A 25,630-nucleotide genomic window follows, 5' to 3' on the forward strand; every position below is an offset into this window, starting at 1 on the left:
TGATTCCGTCCATGAAAACCTTCGACAATCCTAATCCATTTGACTATCTTATCAGCGAAACGCAGACCCACATTTCCCATTGAAACGGCGGTGAGTTTATTTTTGGTTAAAATTATTCTTTAATGATAAATATTGCATTATTCTTATATATATATATATATATTGCACTACAAATAAGATATGGGCAGCATGCATAGGAATTTGTCCATGTTTTTTAAAATTATAGTCTGCCCTGAGGGATTACAAGTTAATCTTAAAAGTTTCAAAGCTTTAAAACTTTGAGGACCTCTACTCTACACAAAATGCCTTTAAAACCCCTATTTATTGCAGGAAGCAGAGAGAAGGACATTCCTCAAAGTAGCACACAATTCCTATGTATGTACACAGGACTGCAGAGGCTGCTATGGCCACTCTGTTGTTCATGCCATGCAGTCACGTTCCAACCTTTCAAGTCCTTGGTTTTGGGTTGTTTGTTTGTGTGTGTGTATAATTCTAAAATGTTTTCTGCACATGTGCATTACATAGCAAACAGAAAGCTTTCAAGTTACCGTAATGTTCCTAGTCAACAAAAGTTTAGAAGGAGTCAGTTGGAGAACATAGTCACTGTACATTTCCTAAAAGGGTCATATGACCAAGGATATCCTATCGGGACAGGTTGTTATTTAGATTTGCTTTATGACTTCTTCAGGCACCGAGAGGACAAAGTTGTGCGCTATGGGAGGAGTAGCATGAATATATTGCTATGCTGAAATCTGTGCTTATGTCATCATCATAGAATCATTATGCAGGCCTATGAACATTGTTGTTTACAAAGTCTTCCTTCTATTGGCATTTGCTTTAATTAGTCTTTGGTGTCCCATTATGATTTTCCCAGGGACCTCTAGTTCACTAGCGATTCTGGGATTGTAAACACATTCTTTCTGTCACTTGTTTAATTCTCAGTGAGAGCACACTAGAGTATGTATAACTGAATAATGGAAAATTATATGTATGTCTCCCATTATATTTATACATTTATTATTACATTTATAGCAACTTTTTCCTGAACATACTTCATAATCTTATGAAGCATCTTAGTCTGAGAGCCAACAATTGGCCAAAGGTCACTCATTGAGTATTACAACTTAAGTAAAGATAAAGTTTTCCCCTTGACATTAAGTCTAGTTGAGTCCGATTCAGGGGGGTGGTGCTAATCTCCATTTCGAAGCCAATGAGCTGGTGTTGTCCATAGACGCCTCCTAAGTCATGTGGCCAGCATGACTGCATGGAGCGCTATTACCTTCCTGCTGAAGCAGTACCTATTTTTTTTAAATCTATTGATCTACTCACATTTGCATGTTTTCGTACTACTAGGTTGGCAGAAACTGGGGCTAATAGCGGAAGCTCATCCCACTACCAAACTGCCAACCTTTCGGTCAGCAAGTTTAGCAACTTAGCAGTTCTGCTGTGCCACCACAGCCCCTTGTTACAACCTAGGTTTAAAAACAGTCTTCCCAATCTAGTCTAACAATTTTAATGACTATATATTCCTGGACAACTCTTTCAAACTTCCTGATGTGTGATGAAATTAGTCCAGGCTGGGAGTATTGTTGAAGTCAGAGGAGGAATCCCATATGATGCAAATCTATGATAGAAATAGGACTGCATGGAAGCAGATGTGCTACACATCCTGAATGGTGATTGAAAATTGACTAACCATAATTGCAAATGCTACATGCTCCGTATAACTAACGAAAAGGACTTGTGTGGAATGCTAGAGGCTGTGGGATGGGAAAGAGAAATGTATGATAATTTGCATAATCATAGGCTACAACTTATACCTATGTGGATTTGTTATTTTCTACTATAGATTCTACTTGTCTTAATTCCTATGAGGAACATAAAGGAAAGTTACTATTGTATAATGAACATTATGACTATAACAACAACAACAACAACAACTTCTACATCATCATCATCATCATCGTAATAATGATGATGATAATAATAATAATAATAATAATTATTATTATTATTATTATTAGTTTCTAACCCTAAGTGGTCCAGAAAAGTTAGAGAACAGCACACTCAAAGCAGTCCCTGCAAGTGAGCCAATCCACATTACAAGGAAATAAAAAGAAAACAACATCTACTGTCAGCCAATCCAACTAGGGACATGTTTTCCTGGGTATCTCAGACATTATGCTTTGCAGATATCAAGCACAGGATTCTGTTTCAGGCAGTTAAAACTTTTTTTCTAGCTTTAGAATACAAAATTTCTACGTTGTATTGTTGTTGTGTGCCTTCAAGTTGTTTCCAACTTAAGATGACCCGAAGATGAACTTATCATGAGGTTTTCTTGGCAAACTTTCTTTGGAGGAAGTTTGCCATTGCCTTCCTCGGAGATTAGAACAGAATGTGACTTGCTGGAGTCACCCTGTGGGTTTCCGTGGCCGAAAACGGATTCAAACACTGCCCTCCCATAGTCCTAGTACAACTCTCAAAAACATTATATCCATGTTGGCTCTATGCAATATTCTTGCGACAAAATCAGCAAAAAATCTTGCTACACAATATGTTTTTTCCAACATGTGTTTATCATAACTGGGTAAACAGTACATGTAGACCATGCATGGGCAAACTTTGGCCCTCCAGGTGTTTTGGACTTCAACTCCCACCATTCCTATCAGCCTACCAGCTGTTAGGAATGGTGGGAGTTGGAATCCAAAACATCTGGAGGGCCAAAGTTTGTCTATGGCTGATGTAAACGGAAAATGCAACACTTGAAAAAGTCAATTGCATGATGTCCTATTTTGAAGGTAGAATCTATTTTTAATCGCTCAAAAGGCAGCAAAAGGCTATTTATGTCAAAAAAACTTAATCTGAAGATAATGAAGTTATATTATATGTGTGTGTGTGAGTGTGTAAATTGATGTCATGTATAGATTGATGATAGGTTTGGCGGTTAAAAGTATGGATTTTGGTATGACCCATGAATAAGTAGAGGGTCATTCCACAGAGAGGGAGAAATAACAATGTGGCCCCTATCGCTTACCATCTAAGCATTCAAAAAGTCCTTTTGCTAGTCTACTCAGAGAAGAAGATTGTTTCTTCAAAAATAATAAAAGACAAGGTACACAGAAATTTGAGCGCCCCTCCAAAATGAATACCTTTAAGGTAAAGGTAAAGGTAAAGGACAAGGTTTCCCCTTGACATTAAGTCTAGTCCTGTCCAACTCTGGGGGGGTGGGGAGGTGGGGTGATGCTCATCTCCATTTCTAAGCTGAAGAACCGGCATTGACTGTAGACACTTCCAAGGTCATGTAGCCAGCATGACTGCATGGAGCACCATTACCTTCCCGCCAAAGCGGTACCTATTCATCTACTCATACTGGCATGTTTTTGAACTGCTAGGTTGGAAGAAGCTGGGGCTAACAGCAGGAGCTCACCCAACTCTCTGGATTTGAACTGCCAACCTTTTGGTCAGGAAGTTCAGCAGCTCAGCGGTGTAACCTGCTGCATCATCGTTAAAAAGTTTTATCAAATACAAAGAAAAAGACTAAATATTTTGAGGGAGGATATTCTTGCAATTTCTGGTAAAAATAGAACTATTTATGGTAGTCTACAATGCTAAAGGCTCTGAACGGAGTTATTAGACTGGACACAGTTCTAAATAAAAACACATAAGACTGTGCTGTTAAACAACGTACCTCAAATCAGCTTTTCTATGTTGCAAGAGTTCATACAATTCCAGAAATAATTCTGCTTTCAAGAATTTTTATAACCTATTTCTGTCAATGGATTTGGGTTTGTAAGGCAACAAAGCACCACTAAATATTTTTTTTCTGTAACATTCTAAAAACATTGGATTGTGTGCTTGTTTCCACCACATCAGGAGATCGGAGCCAGGTATGTATTTCAGACTAGGATTATAGGGGAGCCAGTTTTTCACAATCCAAGGACCACCACTTTCAATGTCAGATCTGAGACTCTATTTTAGTGTACAGAGGTGCCATTAGACTTAGACTATATAGACTCCATTAGACTCTCAGGGATGCTTTAGACCAGTGGTTCTCAACCTGTGGGTTCCCAGGTGTTTTGGCCTACAATCCCCAGAAGTCCCAGCCAGTTTACCAACTGTTAGGATTTCTGGGAGTTGAAGGCAAAAACATCTGCTTTAGACTATTGACTGTTAAGAACGAACTCATGATTCAAAGAATGATGCCCTGTGTTATCTACACAGAGAAACCACTTCAAATCTATCTGGAACTGGATTGATAAGCAATGCACCTGTATGCTGAATACATGAAGTTTGTAAGTAAACAAACTATGCCATTTTTAACAAAGACTACTTCTTTTTGTCTCTTGAGAGTATGATTTTAAACCAGTATATTTTATGGGAGAGTAGATGTTTTTAGGCAACTGAAAAGAACACTTCTGAAATTCTGCTGTTTTTGTGCATTGGCATATCTTTGTTCCTGACAGTTCAAAGAGATATCCAGGTATATCTGTCTAACAGCTGAAAAACCTAATTGCCTTGCATAAGTACATGTGGATATATACCACTAAAGAGAAGATTGATTCAAACAAGTTTTTGGCTCTTCTCAAGGAGAAGATCATACTTTACCAAAGGGTTATGATTTTCCAAGTGGTAGTGAATGCCAATTAATCTCCAAAAGGTCACAGTTCCAAAAGGCTTTAAAGATTCTGGTTTTCCAAAAGGTTATGTGTCCAAAAAAAAGCAATGTCTGTAATGGCACAGGGAGCTATACAAATACAAATACTTCCTGTATTTCAGATTAGTGTTAGTTAGAAGCACTGAAAACAGAGCCAATGCAAATAGTGGGCATCATGAACTAAATCTGACACCAGTCCTACTTAGAATAGACTCACTGAAATTTGTAGATCTTAAATTAGCTGGAACTAAAAAGCCCTATTCCATTCTACTCCATTCAGTTCCATTGTTTATATTCCCTCTTTTCTTCAAAGTTGGGATTTTAAAGTGTATTCATTTTAACAAGCCTACACTAAGGAGAATTAATGTTGAATTGAGCCATATGATTTTCCGAAGTATTGTACATTTTAGAAGGCTATTAGAAATGTTGAGTAGCATTCCAGATTGCCAGTCTTCATATTTATACCGGGTGTCTGTATGTATTAATTATAGCATTATATTATCTAAATACAATCAGACTGTCACACCCTGACCTCCAAGAGTAGACAGATACACAGACAAATAGATAGACTGCATGATGTATTAGCAGAAAAGTAGATACCAGAATGCCCCCATCCCATGTGCTATTATATAAACCATCTCTCTACTTCTCTGCTAGGTAGAGAAGACTTCTACCTAGCAGAAACAGAGAAAAAAAATCAGAAGACACAAAACTTCATATAGAATCAAGTGTTAGAACATATAACAAGGCCTTATAAATGATATAACAAGGCCTTATAAATAATCTCTCTCAAAAGCAGTTTCTGATTTCCTCCATTTCTTCCCCAGGCTGATTTAAAATAGGTTCTGTTAAAAGCTTCTCCCTTTGTGGAGCACAGTTACAGTACTGTTGCTTCATACGAACAACAATTACTTAGTGGTCTGACCACACACAAACAAATCAAACACACGCACAAGCTGCATTCTATGGGCAAGTATGGGGAAACACTGCTATTGGCAGGATAGCAAAATATGGAGCTAAGGTGAGGGAAAATGGTGAAGACCTCAGCATCTGTGATGCTCCACAAACAATTCTCCCCAAATGTCCATGTGGGCAAAGAGATACATGTATGACTGCAACCAGTAAAATATTTGCATGTGAAACATCTACCACATATCCAACCTGATTATTTAATATATTTCAATGAAGGTAGTTTGATGGACATTCGTAAACTCTCTGTAGATAGTCAAGTCATGCAATTCCAGTTGTGAGTGCAGAGTAGCCTCCTGTGTTCCCGTTTCCTTATGTTGTAAAGGGAACAGTCTGAGGAAAGAAGACTACAGAAAATATGTAGGATTCTGCTGTGATCTACAACTGTGAGAGTAAGGGTGAAAACACAACTAGTGGGACTGTTCATGCTCCAATGCTAGTCCCTTAGCCACTTGATGGTTCCTGTAGAGCAGCGGTTCCCAACATTTGACCAGGGACCACTTTCCAAAATGAGTACCAAAAGGGTTACGAATCAGTTTTTGGTCAACTTTAGATTCGGTTTGGTTATTTGGGGTGCTAATTCAGAAAATTGCATTGGATATACCACCTCAGCTCTACCTTTTCTGATATAAAACATATGCCATCTAGTAGTTGGCATCTGTTCTCCCACAGAAAACCACATTTAATAAGCCTTGGCACTATATGAGGGTTTTGCGAGACCAGTCACTCTTGTTGCAACAGTGTAGTAACAGTGAAGCCACGGACCATATTTTAGTTCTTGCAGAACACTGGTGCTCCATGAACCACAGGTTGAAAGCCATTGCTGTAGAGCTTCCAGAAAAGAAAAACACTTGTAACCAATGGACACCAATATGGTACCCATCCTTGGCCATTGGGAAAAATACTGATAGTCTCCCAAGTGTGATAGTTAAGAAGAACCTGCACAGACTGACTCTTAGGGCCCTTCCAGACAGGCCCCATATCCCAGGATCTGATCTCAGGTTTTCTGCTTTAAACTGGATTTAAAGCACACACTCATGTAGGGGTGGATTAACTTTTATTCCCATACCAATAAAACAGATACTGAAAATTTAGGAGTTATATTCAGGATTAGTCGTATTGATTATACAGCAAAATATAAGTCCACAATTTGGTTACTGGCCAAACGAAATACCCAAAGCACATCATGCAAGCGTTTGGAACTTCATGGGTTTCAGGCAAGTATTTCTAGAATCTGATCAATTCAGATTCCCTAACAATAATGTTCATTCCATTGCTTGCCACCAACACAGTGCATTAAAAAAATAAAATAAAAACCCACACCTACAATGAAAAATGAAGACTTCCCAGTCCTAGTTAGGCAAAGTGGGCTAGTATATGAATTTTAGAAGAGATATAATCTATTCTTGCTACAGAAGGTAGTTATTCAGCTCATAAACACTGGATTTCCAGGGTTTGGAACTGAGACTCTGCTGCATATTAATAGCCTGTTATCAATCTATAACTCTTTCCCTGTAACCAAACGGTTGGCTCATTGCCCTCTTTACCTTGCCATGGGCAATGACACAAACCCAAGTTATGAAGAAAAGGGAGAGAAAATGGTACTGTCAACACTTTCAAGATCACAACTGAATGCAGAAACATGAACAGTTATGCATGCACACATTAAGGGAATGTCCATGTTTCACTGGACTGAAAGTAACTGCTAGCCTTATTAAAAAACAGAAAACAAAAACAGATTAAACATTAAATGCTCACACATCTTTGGGATGCTGTCATTTTTGGGGTGTATTGATCTTGGAAAAAGTGTTTCATTCTTACAATAATTTCTCGAATGATAGAACTTGTAACATTTTGGTCTGAATCCAGTTCCTAGTGTAAACTAGAATATATCATTTGAATTGATGAGATTTACAAACATGTTAGTTCACTGGGTTGCTGTGAATTTTCTGGGCTGTATGGCCATGTTCCAGATGCTTTCTCTCCTGATGTTTTATCCACATCTATGGCAGGCATGGTCTGACCTCTCAACCTCTGAGGATGCCTGACATAGATGTGGGTGAAACGTCAGGAGAGTAGACTTCTGGAACATGGCCATACAGCCCAGAAAACTCACAGCAACCCAGTAATTCTGGCCATTTGAGGGGGGGGGGTGTTAGGAGCAACTTGAGAAATGGCAAGTCACTTCTGTGTGAGAGAATTGTCTGTCTGCAAGGACCTTGCCCAGGGGACGCCTGGATGTCTTGATGTTTTACCATCCTTGTGGGAGGCTTCTCTCATGTCCCCGCATGGGGAGCTGGAGCTGACAGAGGGAGCTCATTCACACTCTCCCCAGGTTTGTACCTCCGACCTGTCGGTCTTCAGTCCTGCCGGCACAAAAGTTTAACCCATTGTACCAACAGGGGCTCCTATTCTGGCCATGAAAGCCTTCGACAACATATTAGTTCACTATTCTCACTCAATGCATCTGTGTCTATTTATTTGTTTATATTTTATCTATTTATTTCCTGCCTTTCTGCCAATTTTGTGCCCAAACCACTTACAAAATAAATTAAAATATCAGTAGCTAAAACAATATGTGGTTTCACAAAAGTGAAAAAAGCATTAAATAACCAATTCAATTAAAACACAATTATCTGCATATCTTTCTACCCTAACCACTTAAAAGCCTGTTTAAATAAGAAGCTCATTGCTTACGGGAAGGAAGAGAGCTAGGAGGTACATGGTCCAGGAGCAGATATCAGAAAGGCCCTCTCTTTACTAGAGAAGCTGGTGAGGTAGGATGGAGAGAAAGCTTTCCCCCCAAATCTTAGTACTCCAAAAAGATCATGCATGAGCCTGTAGTTGGGTCTAACCACAGGGCTTAGCTTCTGATTCCAGAAGCTAAGCTCTTCTTAGTACTTGGCTAGAAGATCAACAATGAACACCTGGCATATATTTCAGAGGAAGGAATTGGCAAATCTATTTCTGGACATTCATTGCCTAAAACCACTATGAAATTAATGGGGTTGCCATTAGTTGAGAGACAACTTGAAGGTGCATACCAGGCGTCCCAAAACTAGGGCACATGGGCCAGAGGCGGCCTTCTAAGGTCATTTTCCCAAACCCTGCCCTAAACTTTAGACTTAGGGTCACCCTAAATCTGAAACGACTTGAAGGCACGCAACAATAACAATCCCAATTAACTTGACTATCTTATCAGGCAAAAGCAGGCCCACACTTCCCCTTGAAATGCTGGTAAGTTTATGCTGGTATTTGTTTTTCCATATTAGACATTGTATTGTTCTTTTATGTTTTTTGCACTCAAAATAAAATATATGCAGTATGCATAGGAATTCTTTCATATTATTTTCAAACTATAGTCCAGCTCCTAACAGGTACTGTGAACTGAAAACTTGAGGACCCCTGGCTTATAGACTATTGTCTGTTTGGCACATGTTCCTCCTCCCACAAGCTCAACTCTCAGACTCCTTTGCTAAAACGATAACATCCATAAAGTATTAGATGCCTTGTGTGATATATTTGAGGTATTTGTGAAATGAGACAGGCAGTAATCTTTGGTCCCCTACACTTTGGGCATCTGGGGTGAAATCCAATGAAGTTAACTTTCCTCCTACAGCCTTCTAAATCTAATTTGGAAAACTGAGGGACACCCTAGAGCAAATTGGTGGGGGGCTATACTGGAAGGAGGAGAAAATGGGGGAAAGTCTAGTACCATTTGCACTCCTCCTTCCTTCCACCTACCTGATGTGCGCATATCCGCTGTTCAATCATACTATGCCTCAAGCAATATCACGCCATTCCAAGAAGTCTTATTTTCAAAATTCATTTTCTTCGAACAGTGTGTTTTCCATTTCCCCGCTGCATTTTAAATGCTTTCCCTTGAGAACAAAATGAATTAGACGAAAAACTGCTTGAGACCTTTCCAAGACGTCAATTGCAACACTCCAATCATCAACTTGCATACAACTGCTTTGCATAGTTCCAATCAGGAATTGGGTAGCGGGGATTGTGCCTTTCCATAATGTTTGCAATGGACAATTCTCAAGCTCCCACATCAAGGATACCATCATTGTAACAATGGATAAAATAGATTGGTTGCCTACAAAAATCTTCTATGTATTTAATGAGATGCACAGTAGCCAAACGGCTGAAGTACTGGCCTGCCTTTTCAGAAAATTGAGGCTAGGAGATCCTTGTTCTTTCACTCTGGATTGTTCTCTTCAGTTCCAGCCGCTTATAAATAGAACCTGGCCATGTGTCAAAAGCAAATCCAATTTAATTTCCAGGGCAAATATTCAATTCCATATCTGGAACAGAATGGAAGGAAGTTGTGGCCACATTTCTCTGGGTATTTCAGCACTGTACTAATATAGCAGTTCGATCCGACTATAACAGCTGTCACTTGATCAAATGGAATCCCGAGATTTGTAATCTGATGGAATACCTGGAATTCTTATATAAGAGTTCCAGTTTAGCCCCCTGAACTGCAACACCAGAGCAACCTGGAAGAAACGAAATCAAGTACCCCTTACCAAACTACAATGCCAGGAGCCTCTGGTGGGGCAATGGATTAAACCCTTGTGCCAGCAGGACTGCTGACCGATAGGTCATTGGTTCAAATCCAAGGAGAGTGGGTTGAGCTCTGTCTGTCAGCTCCAGCTCCCCATGTGGGGACATGAGAGAAGCTTCCCACAAGTATGGTAAAACATCAAACATCCGGGTGTCCTCTGGGCAATGTCCTTGCAGACAGCCAATTTTCTCCCACCAGAAGTTTCTCAAGTCACTCCTGCCACACAAATGTACAATACCAGGAATTAATATGATGTTGCCATGGAAGTAAAAGTGGCATCAAACTGCCATAACTGTAGATGCCTTCTGTTCTCCCATTTGTTTCTTTTCTTTTTCTTTTTTGCCTTATAAATTGTAACAGCAGTGCCTCAGAGAGTTCTCTGTGGTTTCTCTGCCATAGAGTGCTGGTGTCTTAGCAAACTAAAAATCCATTCAGCCATTATAGTTAACAGGATGTTAAACTGCATTGATTCTACAGTGTAGATGTACTTTAAGGAGCCCTCATTTAGAATTTGGACTTGTACTCAATAATTACAACCAAACCACTCAATCTTTGAGCGTCAACCTTTTACACATTGAGCACCACGTACCTAGGAATGATAGTTGCCAGAGAAATGCAGAAAATCCTGTTTAATTTATATGGATATATGTGTGTTTGTTTATGTATAAACAAAGAACTTTTCATGGCAACACATGAAGAAATGAAGTAACAGAGATTGAACCAACAGCAGTGCTCTGGCTCACCAGTTAGCAAGGATGTATCCAAAGAGGAAAATACAGACCCTCTCAGTTCACGTTCCTGGGGAAATCTGTAAAGGGGCCAGTATAGGATGACAGGTAACTACAACTTTCCTGAACTGGAGGACACTAAGCTTGAGAAAAATGAGAACTTGGGAAAGTTCCTTTTGGACAACAATACCCAGAAACCCAGACAACATAACCAGATTTGGAATGCTTATCCAGAAAGCTAAATGTTCTGCATTCTGAAGCTAGCATATAATATTCTATTAAACTGAATCTTTGGTTGAAAGTTTCTTGGACACTCCTGGGGAGGAAGGGGTTGAGAGTTAGAGTCCAAAAAATTGTTGTTGTTGTTTATTTGTTCAGTTGCTTCTGACTCTTCGTAACCTCATGGACCACTCAGAGCTCTGTCGGGCCATCGCCACCCTGAGCTCCTTCAAGGCCAAATCAGTCACTTCAAGGATACCATCCATCCACCTTGCCCTTGGTTGGCCCCTCTTCCTTTTTTCCTTCCATTTTCCCCAGCATCATTATCTTCTCTAAGCTTTCCTGTCTTTTCATTATGTGGCCAAAGTACTTCATCTTTGTCTCTAATATCCTTCCCTTCAGTGAGAAGCTGGGCATTATTTCCTAAAGTATGAACTGGTTTGATCTTCTTGCAGTCCAAGGCACTCTCAGAATTTTCCTCCAGCACCACAGTTTAAAATCGTCTCTTTCTTCGCTCAGCTTTCCTTATGGTCCAGCTCTTGCATCCATAGGTTACTACAGGGAATACCATTGCTTTGACTATGCGGATCTTCGTTGCCTGTGTGATGTCTCTATTCTTCACTATTTTATCGAGATTGGCAATTGATCTCCTTCCAAGAAGTAAATGCCTTCTGATTTCCTGGCTGCAGTCTGCGTCTGTAGTAATCTTTGCACCTAGAAAGGCAAAGTCTGTCACTGCCTCCACATTTTTTTTCTTCCTCTATTTGCCAGTTATCAATCAGTCCGGTTGCCATAATCTTGGGTTTTTTTTTTTACTGTTTAACTGCAACCCAGCTTTTACACTTTCTTCTTTCACCTTGGTTAGAAGGCTCCTCGGCTCCTCGCTTTCAGCCATCGAAGTGATATCATCTACATATCTAACATTGTTAATGTTTTGTCCAGCAATTTTAACTCCAGCCTTAGATTCATCAAACTCCGCATGCCGCATGATGTGTTCTGCATACAAGTTGAATAGGTAGGGTGAGAGTATACAGCCCTGCCATACTCCTTTCCCAATTTTGAACCAGACGGTTGCTCCATGGTCTGTTGTTACTGTTGCTACTTGGTAATTACACAGATTCCTCAGGAGACAGACAAGGTGATTTGGGATCCCCACACCACCAAGAACTTGCCATAATTTGTTATGATTCATAGTCAAAAAGTAATTTTCCAGATTCTGAAATTGACCTATAGTATGTGCTAATCAATTTGCAACTGAGAAGAGATCATCAGAGAGATGAAAATGCTGGTGCAAACATACTTCTGGACACCAGTTTTCACACACTTGTGCCTCTTCCCTCAGTTGTAATGTGCATTTTGGTTGTGTGTGTGTGTGTGTGTGTGGTTTTTCTTTTTACATTTACGTAATTCTTTCCCTATTTTCATTAGGGCTTACAGAAGCCAATGCATAGACCTTCCCTTAATTTCTCATTTACAGTGCATGAAAGGACGGATTATCACCCTCAAATCCATTTCCTTGCTTCCTTTGGCCAAACAGATAAGTAGTCATAGTAAAGTATAATCCTTCCCTGCTGCTTACAGTGCCCAATATGTAACCCCTGGTATTTCAATTTCACCAGTGCTCCCAAATCCCACTATACCAGATTTTTCTGGAAAACATCAACAAGTCAGCAGAATTGTGTGTGTTCAAGTGTCTCTTGATATATAGCAATCCCATTAATTTCATAGGGCGTGACCTTCTCTGATTTCACAAGGTAACAAAAGCCACAGAAGTCCTTTCCTTTCTTTTCTGCTCGTCTTCAAGTACTCCTCTGGTTACATTATTTAGGGGGGGGGGGGTTCAAGGTGCCTCTAAACCAGTGTTTCTCAACCTGAGGGATCGCCAAAGACCATCAGAAAACACAGCATTTTCTATTGGTCATGGGGGTTCTGTGTGGGAAGTTTGGCCCAATTCTATCATTAGTGGGGTTCAGAATGCTCTTTGAATTTAGGTGAACTATAAATCCCAGCAACTACAACTCCCAAATGTCAAGGTCCGTTTTCCCCAAACTCCACCAGTATTCACATTTGGGTATATTCGTGCCAAGTTTGGTCCAGATCCATAATTGTTTGGGTCCACAGTACCCTCTGGATGTAGGTGAATTGAACTCCAAAACTCAAGGTCAATGCCCACCAAACCTTTCCAGTGTTTTTGGTGGTCATGGGAATTCTGTGTGCCAAGTTTGGTTCAATTCCATCGTTGGTGGAGTTCAGAATGCCCTTTGATTGTAGATTAACTATAAATCCCAGCAACTACAATTCCCAAATGACAAAATCAATCCCCCCCCCCCAACTCCAAATTTGGTATTTGTGCCAAATTTGGATCAGTGAATGAAAATATATCCGGCATATCAGATATTTACATTATGATTCATAATGGCAGAAAAATTACAGTTATGAAGTAGCAATGAAAATAATGTGATGGTTGGGGGCCACCACAACATGAGGAACTGTATTAAGGGGTCGTGGCATTAAGAAGGTTGAGAACCACTGCTCTAAACACACATGCAAATCAGGATTCTCCATTTCCTCCACCTCCATCACTCAGAATTGGCTTCCTTCCATATTTACAGCAGATTTGACATATAAACTGGTCAGTGACTCAAAATACTGACTGAGTCGTCTTTCTGGCTTCTTTGCTAACGCTCCAGGCTCGTTGTCTGCCTTTATTTCAAAGAGCTGCATGTCCATTTGTTCAACAACATGTGTAAAAGCAGAATCATTTTGAAAACTGAAAAATTGTTTCTGGAGGAGAAGGAGTAGGATGGATTCGTGACACCATTCTCTAGCTAGTTTCTGCTGTGAAAACATATGCAACGGGCCTCCCCTAAACAAGACTAAGAAAAGATGGTATTTTTAAACAAAACGTGCGGAACACATTCCCGCCTACCACACAAATGAGGCAACCTTTTTACACACTCTGATGTCACAAAGGGAGAATTATCACTTAGAAACAGTCTGATTCACCTCCAAACAGAAACATACGGGGAGAGGAGGGGAGCGGGGAAGAAACACCCTCTGTTCCAGTACTATAAATCATTTATTTAATTCTAAAAGGATCATATACAATTAGCTCAAGCTATACTTGCAAAGGCTTCTTCCGTCAATAGAACATGGCAGAGGCAATTCCCATTCCCTTCTCAAGATCTAAGGCAGTGTTTCTCAACCTTCCTACTGCTGCAACCCCTTAAGACAGTTCCTCATGTCGTGGTGACCCCCAACCATCAAATTATTTTTTTTGCTACTTCATAACTGTAATTTCGCTACTGTTATGAATCGTGACGTAAATATATGACATGCAAGATGTATTTTCATTCACTGGACCAAATTTGGCACAAATACCCGATACGCCCAAATTTGAATACTGGTGGCGTTGGGAGGGGTTGTCATTTGGGAGTTGTAGTTGCTGGGATATACAGTTAACTTACAACCAAAGAGCATTCTGAACTCCACTGACGAAGGAACTGAACCAAACTTGGCACACGGAATTCCCATGACCAACAGAAAGTACTGGAAGGGTTTGGTGGGCATTGGCCTTGAGTTTTGGAATTGTAGTTCACCTACATCCAGAGAGCACTGTGGATTCAAACAATGATGGATATGGACCAAACGTGGCATGGATACTCAATATTCCCACATGTGAATACTGCTTGAGTTTGGGGAAAACAGATTTTGATATTTGGGAGTTGTGGTTGCTGGGATTTATATTCACCTACAATCAAAGAGCATTCTGACCCCAACAATCATAGAATGGGCCAAACTTCCCACACAGAAACCCTATGATTAAAAGAAAATACTGTGTTTTCTGATGATCTTAGGTGACCCCTCTGATACCACCCGTGACCCCCCTCCCCAGGGTTCACGATCCCCAGGCTGATAAATGCTGATCTAAGGCATTTTGGGGAAAACACAGGGAAGAGGAGGGATAAATCTCCTTAAGATGAAAAGTTTTACCAAAAAGTCATATCCCTTAATGAAGCATGATGTTTTTGCTTTCAATATGTTTATGTAAGAAGGCATCCTGCGCTTCCTTACACAAGGAGTCTGACCCAATCACTTGCAATATAGACATCCTGTGATAATGCAGCATGTCTCATTAAGAGCCACATCCACTGTTTTAATGTGATAATATGTATCCCACACTGGGCATGCATATTCAGCAGCAGAGTAGCAAAGTGCAGGGGCGGATGTCTTCAGGATGCCTACGCCCTACACCACTGGAGAAATTATACTGCTTAGCTGGTATTGCACCACCTGACATCCGTAGGAAGTAGAAGCCGACAATGAAAGGACCAAGGCATGGACATCTCTGGCCCATTCTCTGTTTGGATATCAACCAGCAAACCAATGCCTTAAATCAAAAAATAGCTTCCTAAGATTTACAGAGATACTCGCAGGAAAACCCCAGCAAGCAGGAGTCCAAAAGTAGCAGGCTAAAACCCGGAACCTCAATCCGTGGCTGATACCAAATGAGAAACTCTCCCCTGGGCACACAAAAGACTTGGCGACTTGGAAGGCGCTGAACAGACTGCGCCCTGGGACCATGAGATACAGAGCTAACCATAAGAAATGAGGCTACAAAGTGGCGTCCATGACATGCGAGTGCGGAGAAGAACAAACCACAGACCACTTACTACATTGCAACCTGAGCCCTGCCACATACACAAAGGAGGACCTTCTTACAGTAACACCAGAGGCACAAGTGGTCAGCTTCTGGTAAAAGGAAATTTACTTATAATGTTGCTCTGTGTAACAAAGAGTAAACACCTTATTCTTTAGTGATAATCTATTTGGCATACCTTTTCTCTGGCAAGACAGTGTGTGGATTGGTAAAGACATGAACTACACGTGATTTTCATTCTGCCACACATAGCAGAAATAAAGGCATCTGATCAAAATTCAAAGAAATCTCTTGAGCTTTTTGAGCCTCGACAGAAAGTCTCCAATATTTTCAACAATATTTTTATATTCAGTATGCTTACTTACAACATAGCAACACTAAGTACCTAAAACAAATATTTAGATTTTAAGAAGTACATTTGATGTAGTCTGGCTGAGAATGCAAAATAGTTGACCTCATTTTAGTGGTTTCGTTTTCAGAATGAATCAGTGAGGTCGAGGGCAGAATCTCTGTTGGGTCTTCCTACCACGCAAAATTGTGATGGCAAAAAACCACAGTACATGAGGCCTAGGTCAGCTTCCATTGCATTCAAAAGCATACATGTATTGAATATGTATGCTCTATTCCTATTAGGAATTGTAGGAATGGACTGCTTTCTTAATGAAATCTGAATTTGTAGCAACCTGACCATGAACTATACTTCAATTTGATTTCGCTTCCTAAAAAATATGACTTAGGGAGACCATTTGGTTCTGGGATATTGAAATCATCCCATTTAGTTCTGGCAAAAAGATATATACAGAGAACATTAGCAATGAATTTAGATTGGAAATGGGCACAGAGTATAAAAGAACATGTTGACTCTAATCAAAATGTCTATTCAGGTTAATCACACAAAATTTTGTGGTTTTGAGACAGATATTTTTAAGCAAACAATGAAATTGGAAAAAGAAACTGGCAGAAGGTGACCAAACAAGAGAAAACATCAACTGCGACACTTTCACAATTTTCTGAAGCATACCACATGAAAAATGACAAATGAACTATTCTGTTTTCATTTGATTGCAATTTAGAGGGGTCCATGTTTGATTGGCTACCCTGTTTAAATTAAACCAAAATATTTCATTAAAAAGACAACCAAGGTATTAGAGCATTGTGGTTTGTTTGTTTTTTAAAGCAGCCTAAAACAAACATCTGCTTCTTCTTCTTTTTCTTTTTTTTAAAAAGGAATATGAATACTTCAATAAACAAAGCTGGCAGAAATGAAAAGATGGAAGTGATTTGCAAAAGCTTGTTAAAAGAAGTTGTTGAAGTGGTTTTATTAAAATATCAGCCTTGGAATAGACTTGACCATTTAATGCAGGTATGGGCAAACCCAGGCCTGGGGGCCAGATGCGGCCCCCTGGCCTATTTTCTCAGGCCCTTCTCTCGCTCACCATTCTATCCTTCCTTCTCTCTTTCCTTCCTCCTTACCTCCTTCTTTCTTGATTCCTCCCCTACCTTTCCTTCCCTTCCACCCTTTCATCCTTCCTTTCCTCCCTCCTTCCTTCCCTTTTGTCTTTCCTTCCTTCCCTTTTGTCTTTCCTTCCTTCCCTCTTTCCTCTGTCCTTTCCTCTCTTTCTCCTTCCTTCCTTCCTTCCTTCCTTCCTATCTTTCCTTCCTTCCTTCTCCCTCCCCCCCCTCCATTCCCTTCCCCCCTTCTCTTCCTCCCTTTCTTCCTTCTTTCCTTCTCTTTTCCTTTCCTCCTTTTCTCCTAGGGGTATTTAGTTGGGAGAAGAGAATGTAGAGAGAGAACATGTGAACCTTGTTTCAAGATTTAAAAGGGTGTCCCATTGAGGAGGAGCGGGGAGGTGAAACTAACTTTCCGCTCCTCTAGAGACCAGGTCACAAGGGAACAATGGTTTGAAATGACAGGGAAAGAGATATAACTGAAAAGATTTGGAAGAATGTCCTGAGATCAAGAGCTGTTGGAGAGTAGCATAGGTTGCCTTGGAGTGGGGTGGAGTCTCCTTCTCTGCTTTTCTGTAGAGTCTATCTATTGGGAGTGCTTTGATTGTGCCTTCTTGCATGGCAGGGGGTTGGATTGAATGGCCTTTGGGGATCTCTTTCAATTCTAGGAATCTATATCAGGAATAGGCAATACTGGGTCTAATGAGTGCACTTTTTCTCTCCCATCCACCATTTCATCCTGACCAAGGCTAACCCTTTTGGGATCCAAACGTTTCCTGTCTTTTCTTCACTTTATGCCTCTGAAAGAGAAGAGGGTTAGGGCAGAGAGGGGATTTGGAGAGAACCTGCTTCCTCCCAGCCCACCCTCCCTGCTCCAGCCTGCCATGTGGCCCCCAAGTTGGAAAGTTTGAACATGCCTGCTTTAATGTCTCACTGATTTCCAAATGTGCCTTTAAATTAAAAAAAAAAAGGCCACACCTATCTGTTCTGAGTTTGCTAAACATCTAAATCCTACATCAGCCAAGCAACTGTTTGCAGACAAGAGAGAAGTAAGAAACTGAGCCAGGTATCTAAAAGTGGGCAATTTTCAAAATTACAGAGTATGACAATAATGGAGGATTTTAAAATGAAGTAATCATCCCCCCAAAAAATGAGATGCAACAAAGCCATTAGATGCTGGGCTTTTATCTTGCCAGAGTTAAGTCAGGAGACAGAAGCAGACTTAAAGATGCTACAAATAGTAATAGATGTTGGGAAGTATTGTACTGCTTCGTGCATATATACATGTATATAGATTTGTTTCACTGTTTTTAATGAATGTGTAAATTGAAAATTAAAAAAAGCATATTTATGCAAATGGTAAGCAATGAAAACTGGAAGGTGAAGCAATCCTTGTGTTTGCTTTGGAGCCCAGAAGTAGAGTCTTCCAGTAGTATAAAAATGTTCTGGCTGGTTCTCAGGGGTTTTTTGTTTTGTTTTGCTTTGTTTGTTTTGGGTTACTTCTGCTTTTAAGTGTACCAGCAGGACTTCTGAGAACTTTTCTTGGCAGAAACGAGTCGAGAGAATGGCCTGAGAAACAACACTGCAGAAGAATCCTGGACCTGCAGTGGGACACTGGGCCTCAATCCCAACTGAACCGACATCTCAGTTTTTTAAAGGCTTCCAATAAACTCATCTCAGCAAGCTTTCCTCTTCCTTCCCAGGCTCTTCTGCCTTTTGCATTGTTTCCTCTTTGATTATATGCCTGAGGTCTTGACATAAGTTAAGAGAGGAGAAGGCAGAAAAGGTATTCTAAGACCACTTCCAGATGCAAAGCAGTGTAGATGCTGTGAGTTTCCCGGGCTGTATGGCCATGCTCCAGAAGAAGTATCTCCTGACATTTCACCCACTTCTATGGCAGGCATCCTCAGAGGTTGGAAACTAGGCAAGTGGTGTTTATATATCTGTGGAATGTCCAGGGTGGAAGAAAGAACTCTTATCTGTTTGAGGCAAGTATGAATGTTGCACTTGGTCACCTTGATTAGCATTTAATAGCCCTGCAGCTGCAAAGCCTGGCTACTTCCTGCCTGGGGGAATCCTTTGTTGGGAGATGTTAGCTGGCCGTGATTATTTCCTATCTGGATTTCCCCTGTTTTCTGAGTGTTGTTCTTATTTACTATCCAGATTTTAGAGTTTTTATAATACTAGTAGCCAGATTTTGTTCATTTTCACGGTTTCCTCCTTTTTGTTGAAATTGTCCGCATGCTTGTGGGTTTCAGTGGCTTCTCTGTGTAGTCTGACATGGTGGCTATTAGAGTAGTCCAGCATTTCTGTGTTCTCAAATAATATACTGTGTCCAGGTTGGTTTATCAAGAGCTCTGCTATGGCAGACTCCTCTGGTTGAATTAGTCTGCAGTGCCTTTCATAGGGACCACCAAACGCAGCGGCCAAACACAACTCAAGGAAAATGTATGGCACTGCAGACTCACAGCAACCCAGTGATTCCAGCCATGAAAGCCTTCAACAACACAATGTAGATGTTATAAATATATGACAAACAAGTACTGCCCAAATCCTTATTCGTTTATTAGCCCAAGTTACCTAGTGATATATCTGCAGTATATACAGCAACAAGACAAGGAATGCTTTCATACATAGTAGAGGAAATGTAACTCCTGTGGGCAACCAGGATTATAGGAGTTGTAAATTAGAAAAGTAATTTTCCTAAACTCTGCACAGAACAGGGAAGAAGGCCAGGTTGAAATCAAAAGCAAAAGTGAGAGTACAAACTATGAAGTGTTCAAAGTCTACCGTTGTTGATACACAACACAAAGGGGGGGGGGGGAAGACTTCGGGGATTTTGAAATCAACTTTTGAGTATGGAAGCAACACAAAGGAAAGGGAGTTAATTCAACAGATCAAACAACAAGTTGCTCAACTCCTGGATGGCAGCATGCTAATCTTGGCAGATTTATGGCTGTGTTGGGACAGTAGAGACTCCAGAAAGGACATAACAACATTAATGGCAAAGCCAAACCCTGATTTTGCTACTGCTGCTGCTGCATTACACTGGCTACATGAAGCAACAGATCTCATACTCACCAAGGACTGTGCACACATACATTAACAAGAAAATGAAACACAATGTGCAAAGATGTGGTTTACAGTGGGGATTTATAAGTAGCATTGCTCTCTGTCTACATATTTCTCCATGCATAAAAATAGTTCAGTAGACATTTTTTCATGGAAAAAACAGCAGACTTTTCCACCTAAACAGCTCCCAAAAAGGAGAAGACTGGATTTCAACCAGACAAGCATATTCCTGATTATAAAAATAAATCCCACACTATGCAATGGTACAACAATCTTCATGAGTTTTAACTACCTAAGGGGGAAAGAAAGTTACCGATTAGTGTGTTAAGAAAGGGTATTATTCAGGAATGCCTGCAGCAGGAGTAGGAAACTTTGGTCATGAAGCTGCATGTGCCCCTCAACCAAATATTTTTGCAACCCTTGACCTGTCCAGATTCCCAGGATTATCATGTTTTCTGACCCTCCCCAAATTGCCTTTTTTGAAAGCTTCCAGGAATTGTGATTCACCTTTGAAACACTTCAAAGGGCCTTCTTGCAATGTTCAACTTAAAAAAAATACCTTTTTGTCAGAAGTACAAAATGTTCAAAATAAAAACCTGTTGCCAAAATAGCTTCTGGTCACTCCTAGTTTGGTTTGATGAGATTTTCGTGACACTCAAGTAGTCTCTTGCAGGATCTCGGGGCAGAAAATGGGCCTCTAAAATGCCACAGTTCCCAACTTGGGACTGCAGCTAATATCTGTGGCTATCTATCCCAAGGTATATTGCCTAAATCTCAGAAGTGTCCTGCTTCAGTTTGTTGCTTTCTTAGCAGGAACATATTACTATTTTGGAACACAAGTACACTTCTTGCAATGTGCCGTACTTTGGAAGGGCAACTTGCTCTGTGTCAGTTGCCCACGTTTCATCTCCAAAACATTTTGTGCAGCAGAACCAACCCTAACACGAGACAGAACACGACACAGACCTCGGGGCAAATGCTGTGGACTAGCAACCAAATTCCCTGGCTGTTCCTTTGATTTTCCCTGGCCATTCTCCCGTCTTGGAGGAAAAGAGATGTGCATGCCACATAGTTTTATTCTGATCCCCTAATTTGGCCTGCTACCTCAGAGCCTGTAAAGGTTATTTTGGAGACTAAAAACTCCAGAATTGTCTTGCTAGCATGGTGCATGGCTACAAGATTCTTGGAACTGTAACCTAAGGAGGAAATATTTCCTAGACTCAATGTTGATATATTCCTGCATCAACAGTAATAAGAGTTAGCTAGCTGTTCGCTCAGCTTAAGTTTGAGGAAATATTTTGTCCTCAGAAAGTGAAATGTATTGCTCCAATCCTGTAAACAGCTCGGGTCCAAGCTATTTGACTAACTGCATCTCTTCCTATAAACCAACTTGGGCACTGAGATCAGTGGAGGAGGCCCTGCTCTCGGTCCCACCCCCATCTCAAGTCCAGTTGGGGGGAACAAGAGCGATGGCCTTCTCCGTGAATGCCCCCACCTGTGGAACTCCCTCCCTAAAGAAATAAATATGCCCTCTCTCCTTCTCCCCTTCAAAAACAACTTAAAACTTACTTTTGCTCATTAGCGTATGGAGAGGAGGAAGATCAGATGATGAGAGGCCGCTACCAGACCTCGGATTGAAAACTATCATTGTATTTGGGCTTCGTAAGACCATGTTGGCCTAGTTAACATCACCGTCCACAAAACCAACCCAAAAATCTGAGTGAACCTTTGTTGGCTCTTGTAAATTAATGTGGATGTATTTGATGTTATATATTTAGGTTTTATGTTAGAATATTTTTAGATAGATTGCATTTTAGTTAATCTATACATTTCATGTTATATGTTATTTTCACATGTGGGGTTCTTATGGGATATTACGTTGACATTTGTTGCTGACTGGGGCATTGAATGTTTGCCTTTTTTGTTAGTTGGAATCCACCCTGAGTTCCCTCAGGGAGATAGGATGGAATATAAATAATGTTTATTATTATTATTATTATTATTATTATTATTATTACTAGTAGTAGTAGTAGTAGTAGTAGTACACAATTGCTTTTTAAATTTTGTTTATTTATTTAGTTTTATTTCTATAGATTCATGCCTTCTTTGGATTTCCACAAACACAGCAGATGTGTCACAACTCCCCCAACTCTCTCTCACACACACCAATAAAATAATGTTGTGTGAGAGAGCTTTTTGCATTTCACATTAGTCATAGCTGAACTCAGTAGAAGCACCAGCTCAGCACCAACTCTTGACAGAAGAAAGTAAACACATACAGGAAGCACACTAAGAACAGTCTTACGAAGTAATGGGACAAGCTAGGACACCAAAACAAAACAACAGTTACAAAACACTGTGATGAAAGGAAACCAGCACATGCAAACTTTTCAACACAAACTTTTACTGTTCCAACTAGGACACTAAACCAAAACACTCTTTATTTTCCTCCTTATCAGCATATTCTCAACAGGTCCTAAATAAGTCTACCTTCCTTCTGTATGAATGTTTTCCCTTCCAACAGACTACAGCCTGGGAACGTAGAGCCAACCAGCCTCCCCATCCCGAGGATAAATTTATAAATAGGAAACCCCGGTACAACACTCGCATCCTGAAAGAAATGCTACAACCTGATCTGCGTGTGAACTAACTCCCTGTTGTCTCAGTAGTATTTATATTACTCTAACTCTTATTACAAAGGAGATGAGTCATAGAGTAGAACTAGCCAAGCAACAAAACTGCACAGCTTGCTGAAACTTGGGCTCAAGGATAATAATAAAAAAGAACCCGGTGTCCCAAAGTAGGTTATAAGAGCACCACTCCACAGGAGCGAACAGTTTGCCAGACTCCAGAGACCACTGGACAATGCCGTTTTCCTGTAATGAGGCAGGGATTATGACAGGCCTGATAGGCAGAGAAAAGAAGGGAAGGGCTAAACACACACAAGCCACAGTGCTTTAGTTAACATGTGCCAGTGCTGGAGAAATCCAATACCCTAGCAACCTTGTGTATGGCCACTGACCCAATCAGATTTCAGTTTTCAAGGAGAAGAGAAACAGTATTTCCTCTGCATACAGATTAGCATCAAAAATGGGTCACTTCTTTGCATTTCTGGAAAAGTGGGGGAAGTCAGCCCCCCACCCCACACACCCAAAATAAAACCATTACAGAACTTCTGTTATTGTTGCTTTTTAAACACTCACCTGATACACCTGCAAGAGTACACCAAAGCACAGCCTTCCTGAATTTGGCACTCTCCTGATATGTTGGCCTACAATTCCCATTATCCCCATAACAGAATAGATGCCATAGGCCAAGTTTCAAAAAGAAGCCCCCACATGGATAACATTTGCATTCCTTGGAAATCTGTTAATTGGTGACTTACCGGTTCTTTTCAAGTTCATTGTGCGTAGACCTGGAAGACAAACCAAAGGGGGGAAAATTAGCCAACTGTGAACTTATAACACAAGACTTTTCCTTTTTCTTTCTTTCTCCATTATAATAGATCAGAGTAACAAATTCAACAGATTCAATTAACCTCTATTTGCAACACTGTATTTCTTACACTGTATTTCTTATTAAACTCAATGTTCTTCAGAATTTTGCTCTAACTATATCCATTTTGCCCATTGCTTCAGTCACCATCAGTACTTAGAGTGAAGTAACTGCATCCAATTAGTATTGCAACTATAATGTTGTTTACATAGCTCGATTATCCAGAAATGGAGCCATTGCATTTTTTACCCCTCTAAAATTGTAGTTTGACGCATGGTAACATAACAAAGCAAGAAAACCTGAATATATATGGAAACTGTGAAATTATAATGTATAATGCTTGGTAATGTGGAAGCAGTAGGAAAAGGAGACTGCACTACAGCTGGATAATTTCAAGCAAAGGAGCTCTGAGTTTGGAGATCTCAAAGATCACTCATTAATAAAGTCACCATAAGTCAATGCCAACATGATAACAAATATGACAAAGATTATAAACAAAACAATTTGAGTCAAATTAGTCTCTTGCAATAAACTACCTTATGACACGCTTCCAGAGGAGTAAAGGGGTGCAGCTACAAGATGAGCCCCCCTCCAAAGGCATTTTTCTTCCACTCTCAAATCTCTAGCAGTGCAATATCTAAAAACTTCAGATGATCATTTACAAAAGTACTTTAGGCATCCAATGAAAAAGAACAGGCAAATCTGCCGAGGGAACGTGAATGCAGCAAATACAAGAGTTCCAGGTGCAAATGATTTTCAATGTGAAATGTGAGAAATGTGGGGACTGCAGCAAAATTTCATGACCCTTTCCTCCAAAACTACACCTCTGGAAGAGGAGCTGTGCTAATCTCTTAAAAGGTCTGTGATGGTGTTTTCGAAAGAGATTTAGGCCAAATAATGGCCTAAATCCATTTATTAAGCCAAAGTAGAACAGGCCCATTGAATAAGTGTAATCTCCATAAGTATTGATTTACCAAGTTTCCATTAGCTCTGTGGGCCTCCTCCAGTTGGCGCGAACAACTGAGTTTAGACAAATATCTTCTAACATCAGCTTGGACATTTTTTCCAGGGAATCCAAATGATTGTTAAAGTGAACTCACAGTGACTTCCAAGTTCAAATGCAAAAAGAAATTTTATATTAATAAAAAAAAAACTCTTCAAGGAAATGTGGTAAGGGAAGTGGTGAATAGATGCTAAAGACTAGGGTTATACATTTGGACTAAACCTTGACTTGTTTTCTGTCCCAGTTTTCAGTGGGGACCCCGATCCATTTTTTGGGAGCCTCCCAAAATTGGGAGGGCAGATATCTGTTTTTGCTCTGGGGTCAAAGGAGCCGTTTTCTAATGACCCATTACTGGGGGGAAGGCTTCCCACCCACGCTTCTCTTCCAGGCGCATGCTTTAAGGAGGCTTCTTCTTACCTGCTGTTTCTATGCTAGAGGAGGTGCTTGGCTTCAGGCATTGGCAGGTGTGGGCATTTTCTGGGCCTGCACACCACATACACACTTGGAAAGCCTCTTGCTCTAGAGTAAGAGTCACTTGGCTGCCGGCACTGGCAGGCGCAGGTGCTTTCTGGGCCTGCATGCCACACACAATCTTCTTGGAAAGCCTCTTACTCTAGAGTAAGAGATGCTCAGATGCAGGCACTGGCAGGTGCCGGTGCTTTCTGGGCCTGCACAACACACACACACACACACTTTCCAAGGCAAGGAGGCAAGTTCAGGGAAGGCATTTGGCTGCAGGCATGTACGCTTTCTCTCCTGGGCTACACCACGCCAGCCAGCCTAGCACTCTCCAAGGCATTTTAAAGAA

General features: G+C 40.5%; 1 protein-coding gene across 3 annotated transcripts in view; it reads right to left on the reverse strand.

Moving 5' to 3' along the window:
* The window catches only part of MXI1 (MAX interactor 1, dimerization protein), a 117,481-nt gene that overhangs the window by 36,931 nt on the left and 54,920 nt on the right, over window positions 1–25,630 (reverse strand). For all 3 annotated transcript variants that reach the window (XM_060768385.2, XM_060768384.2, XM_060768386.2), the window contains exon 3: window positions 23,710–23,739. In XM_060768385.2, coding sequence (XP_060624368.2) covers window positions 23,710–23,739 — 30 coding nt within the window. The remainder of the gene's footprint in view (window positions 1–23,709; window positions 23,740–25,630) is intronic.

Source organism: Anolis sagrei, chromosome 3 (assembly GCF_037176765.1).
Source record: "Anolis sagrei isolate rAnoSag1 chromosome 3, rAnoSag1.mat, whole genome shotgun sequence".
In the NCBI taxonomy this organism is placed as follows: domain Eukaryota; kingdom Metazoa; phylum Chordata; class Lepidosauria; order Squamata; family Dactyloidae; genus Anolis; species Anolis sagrei.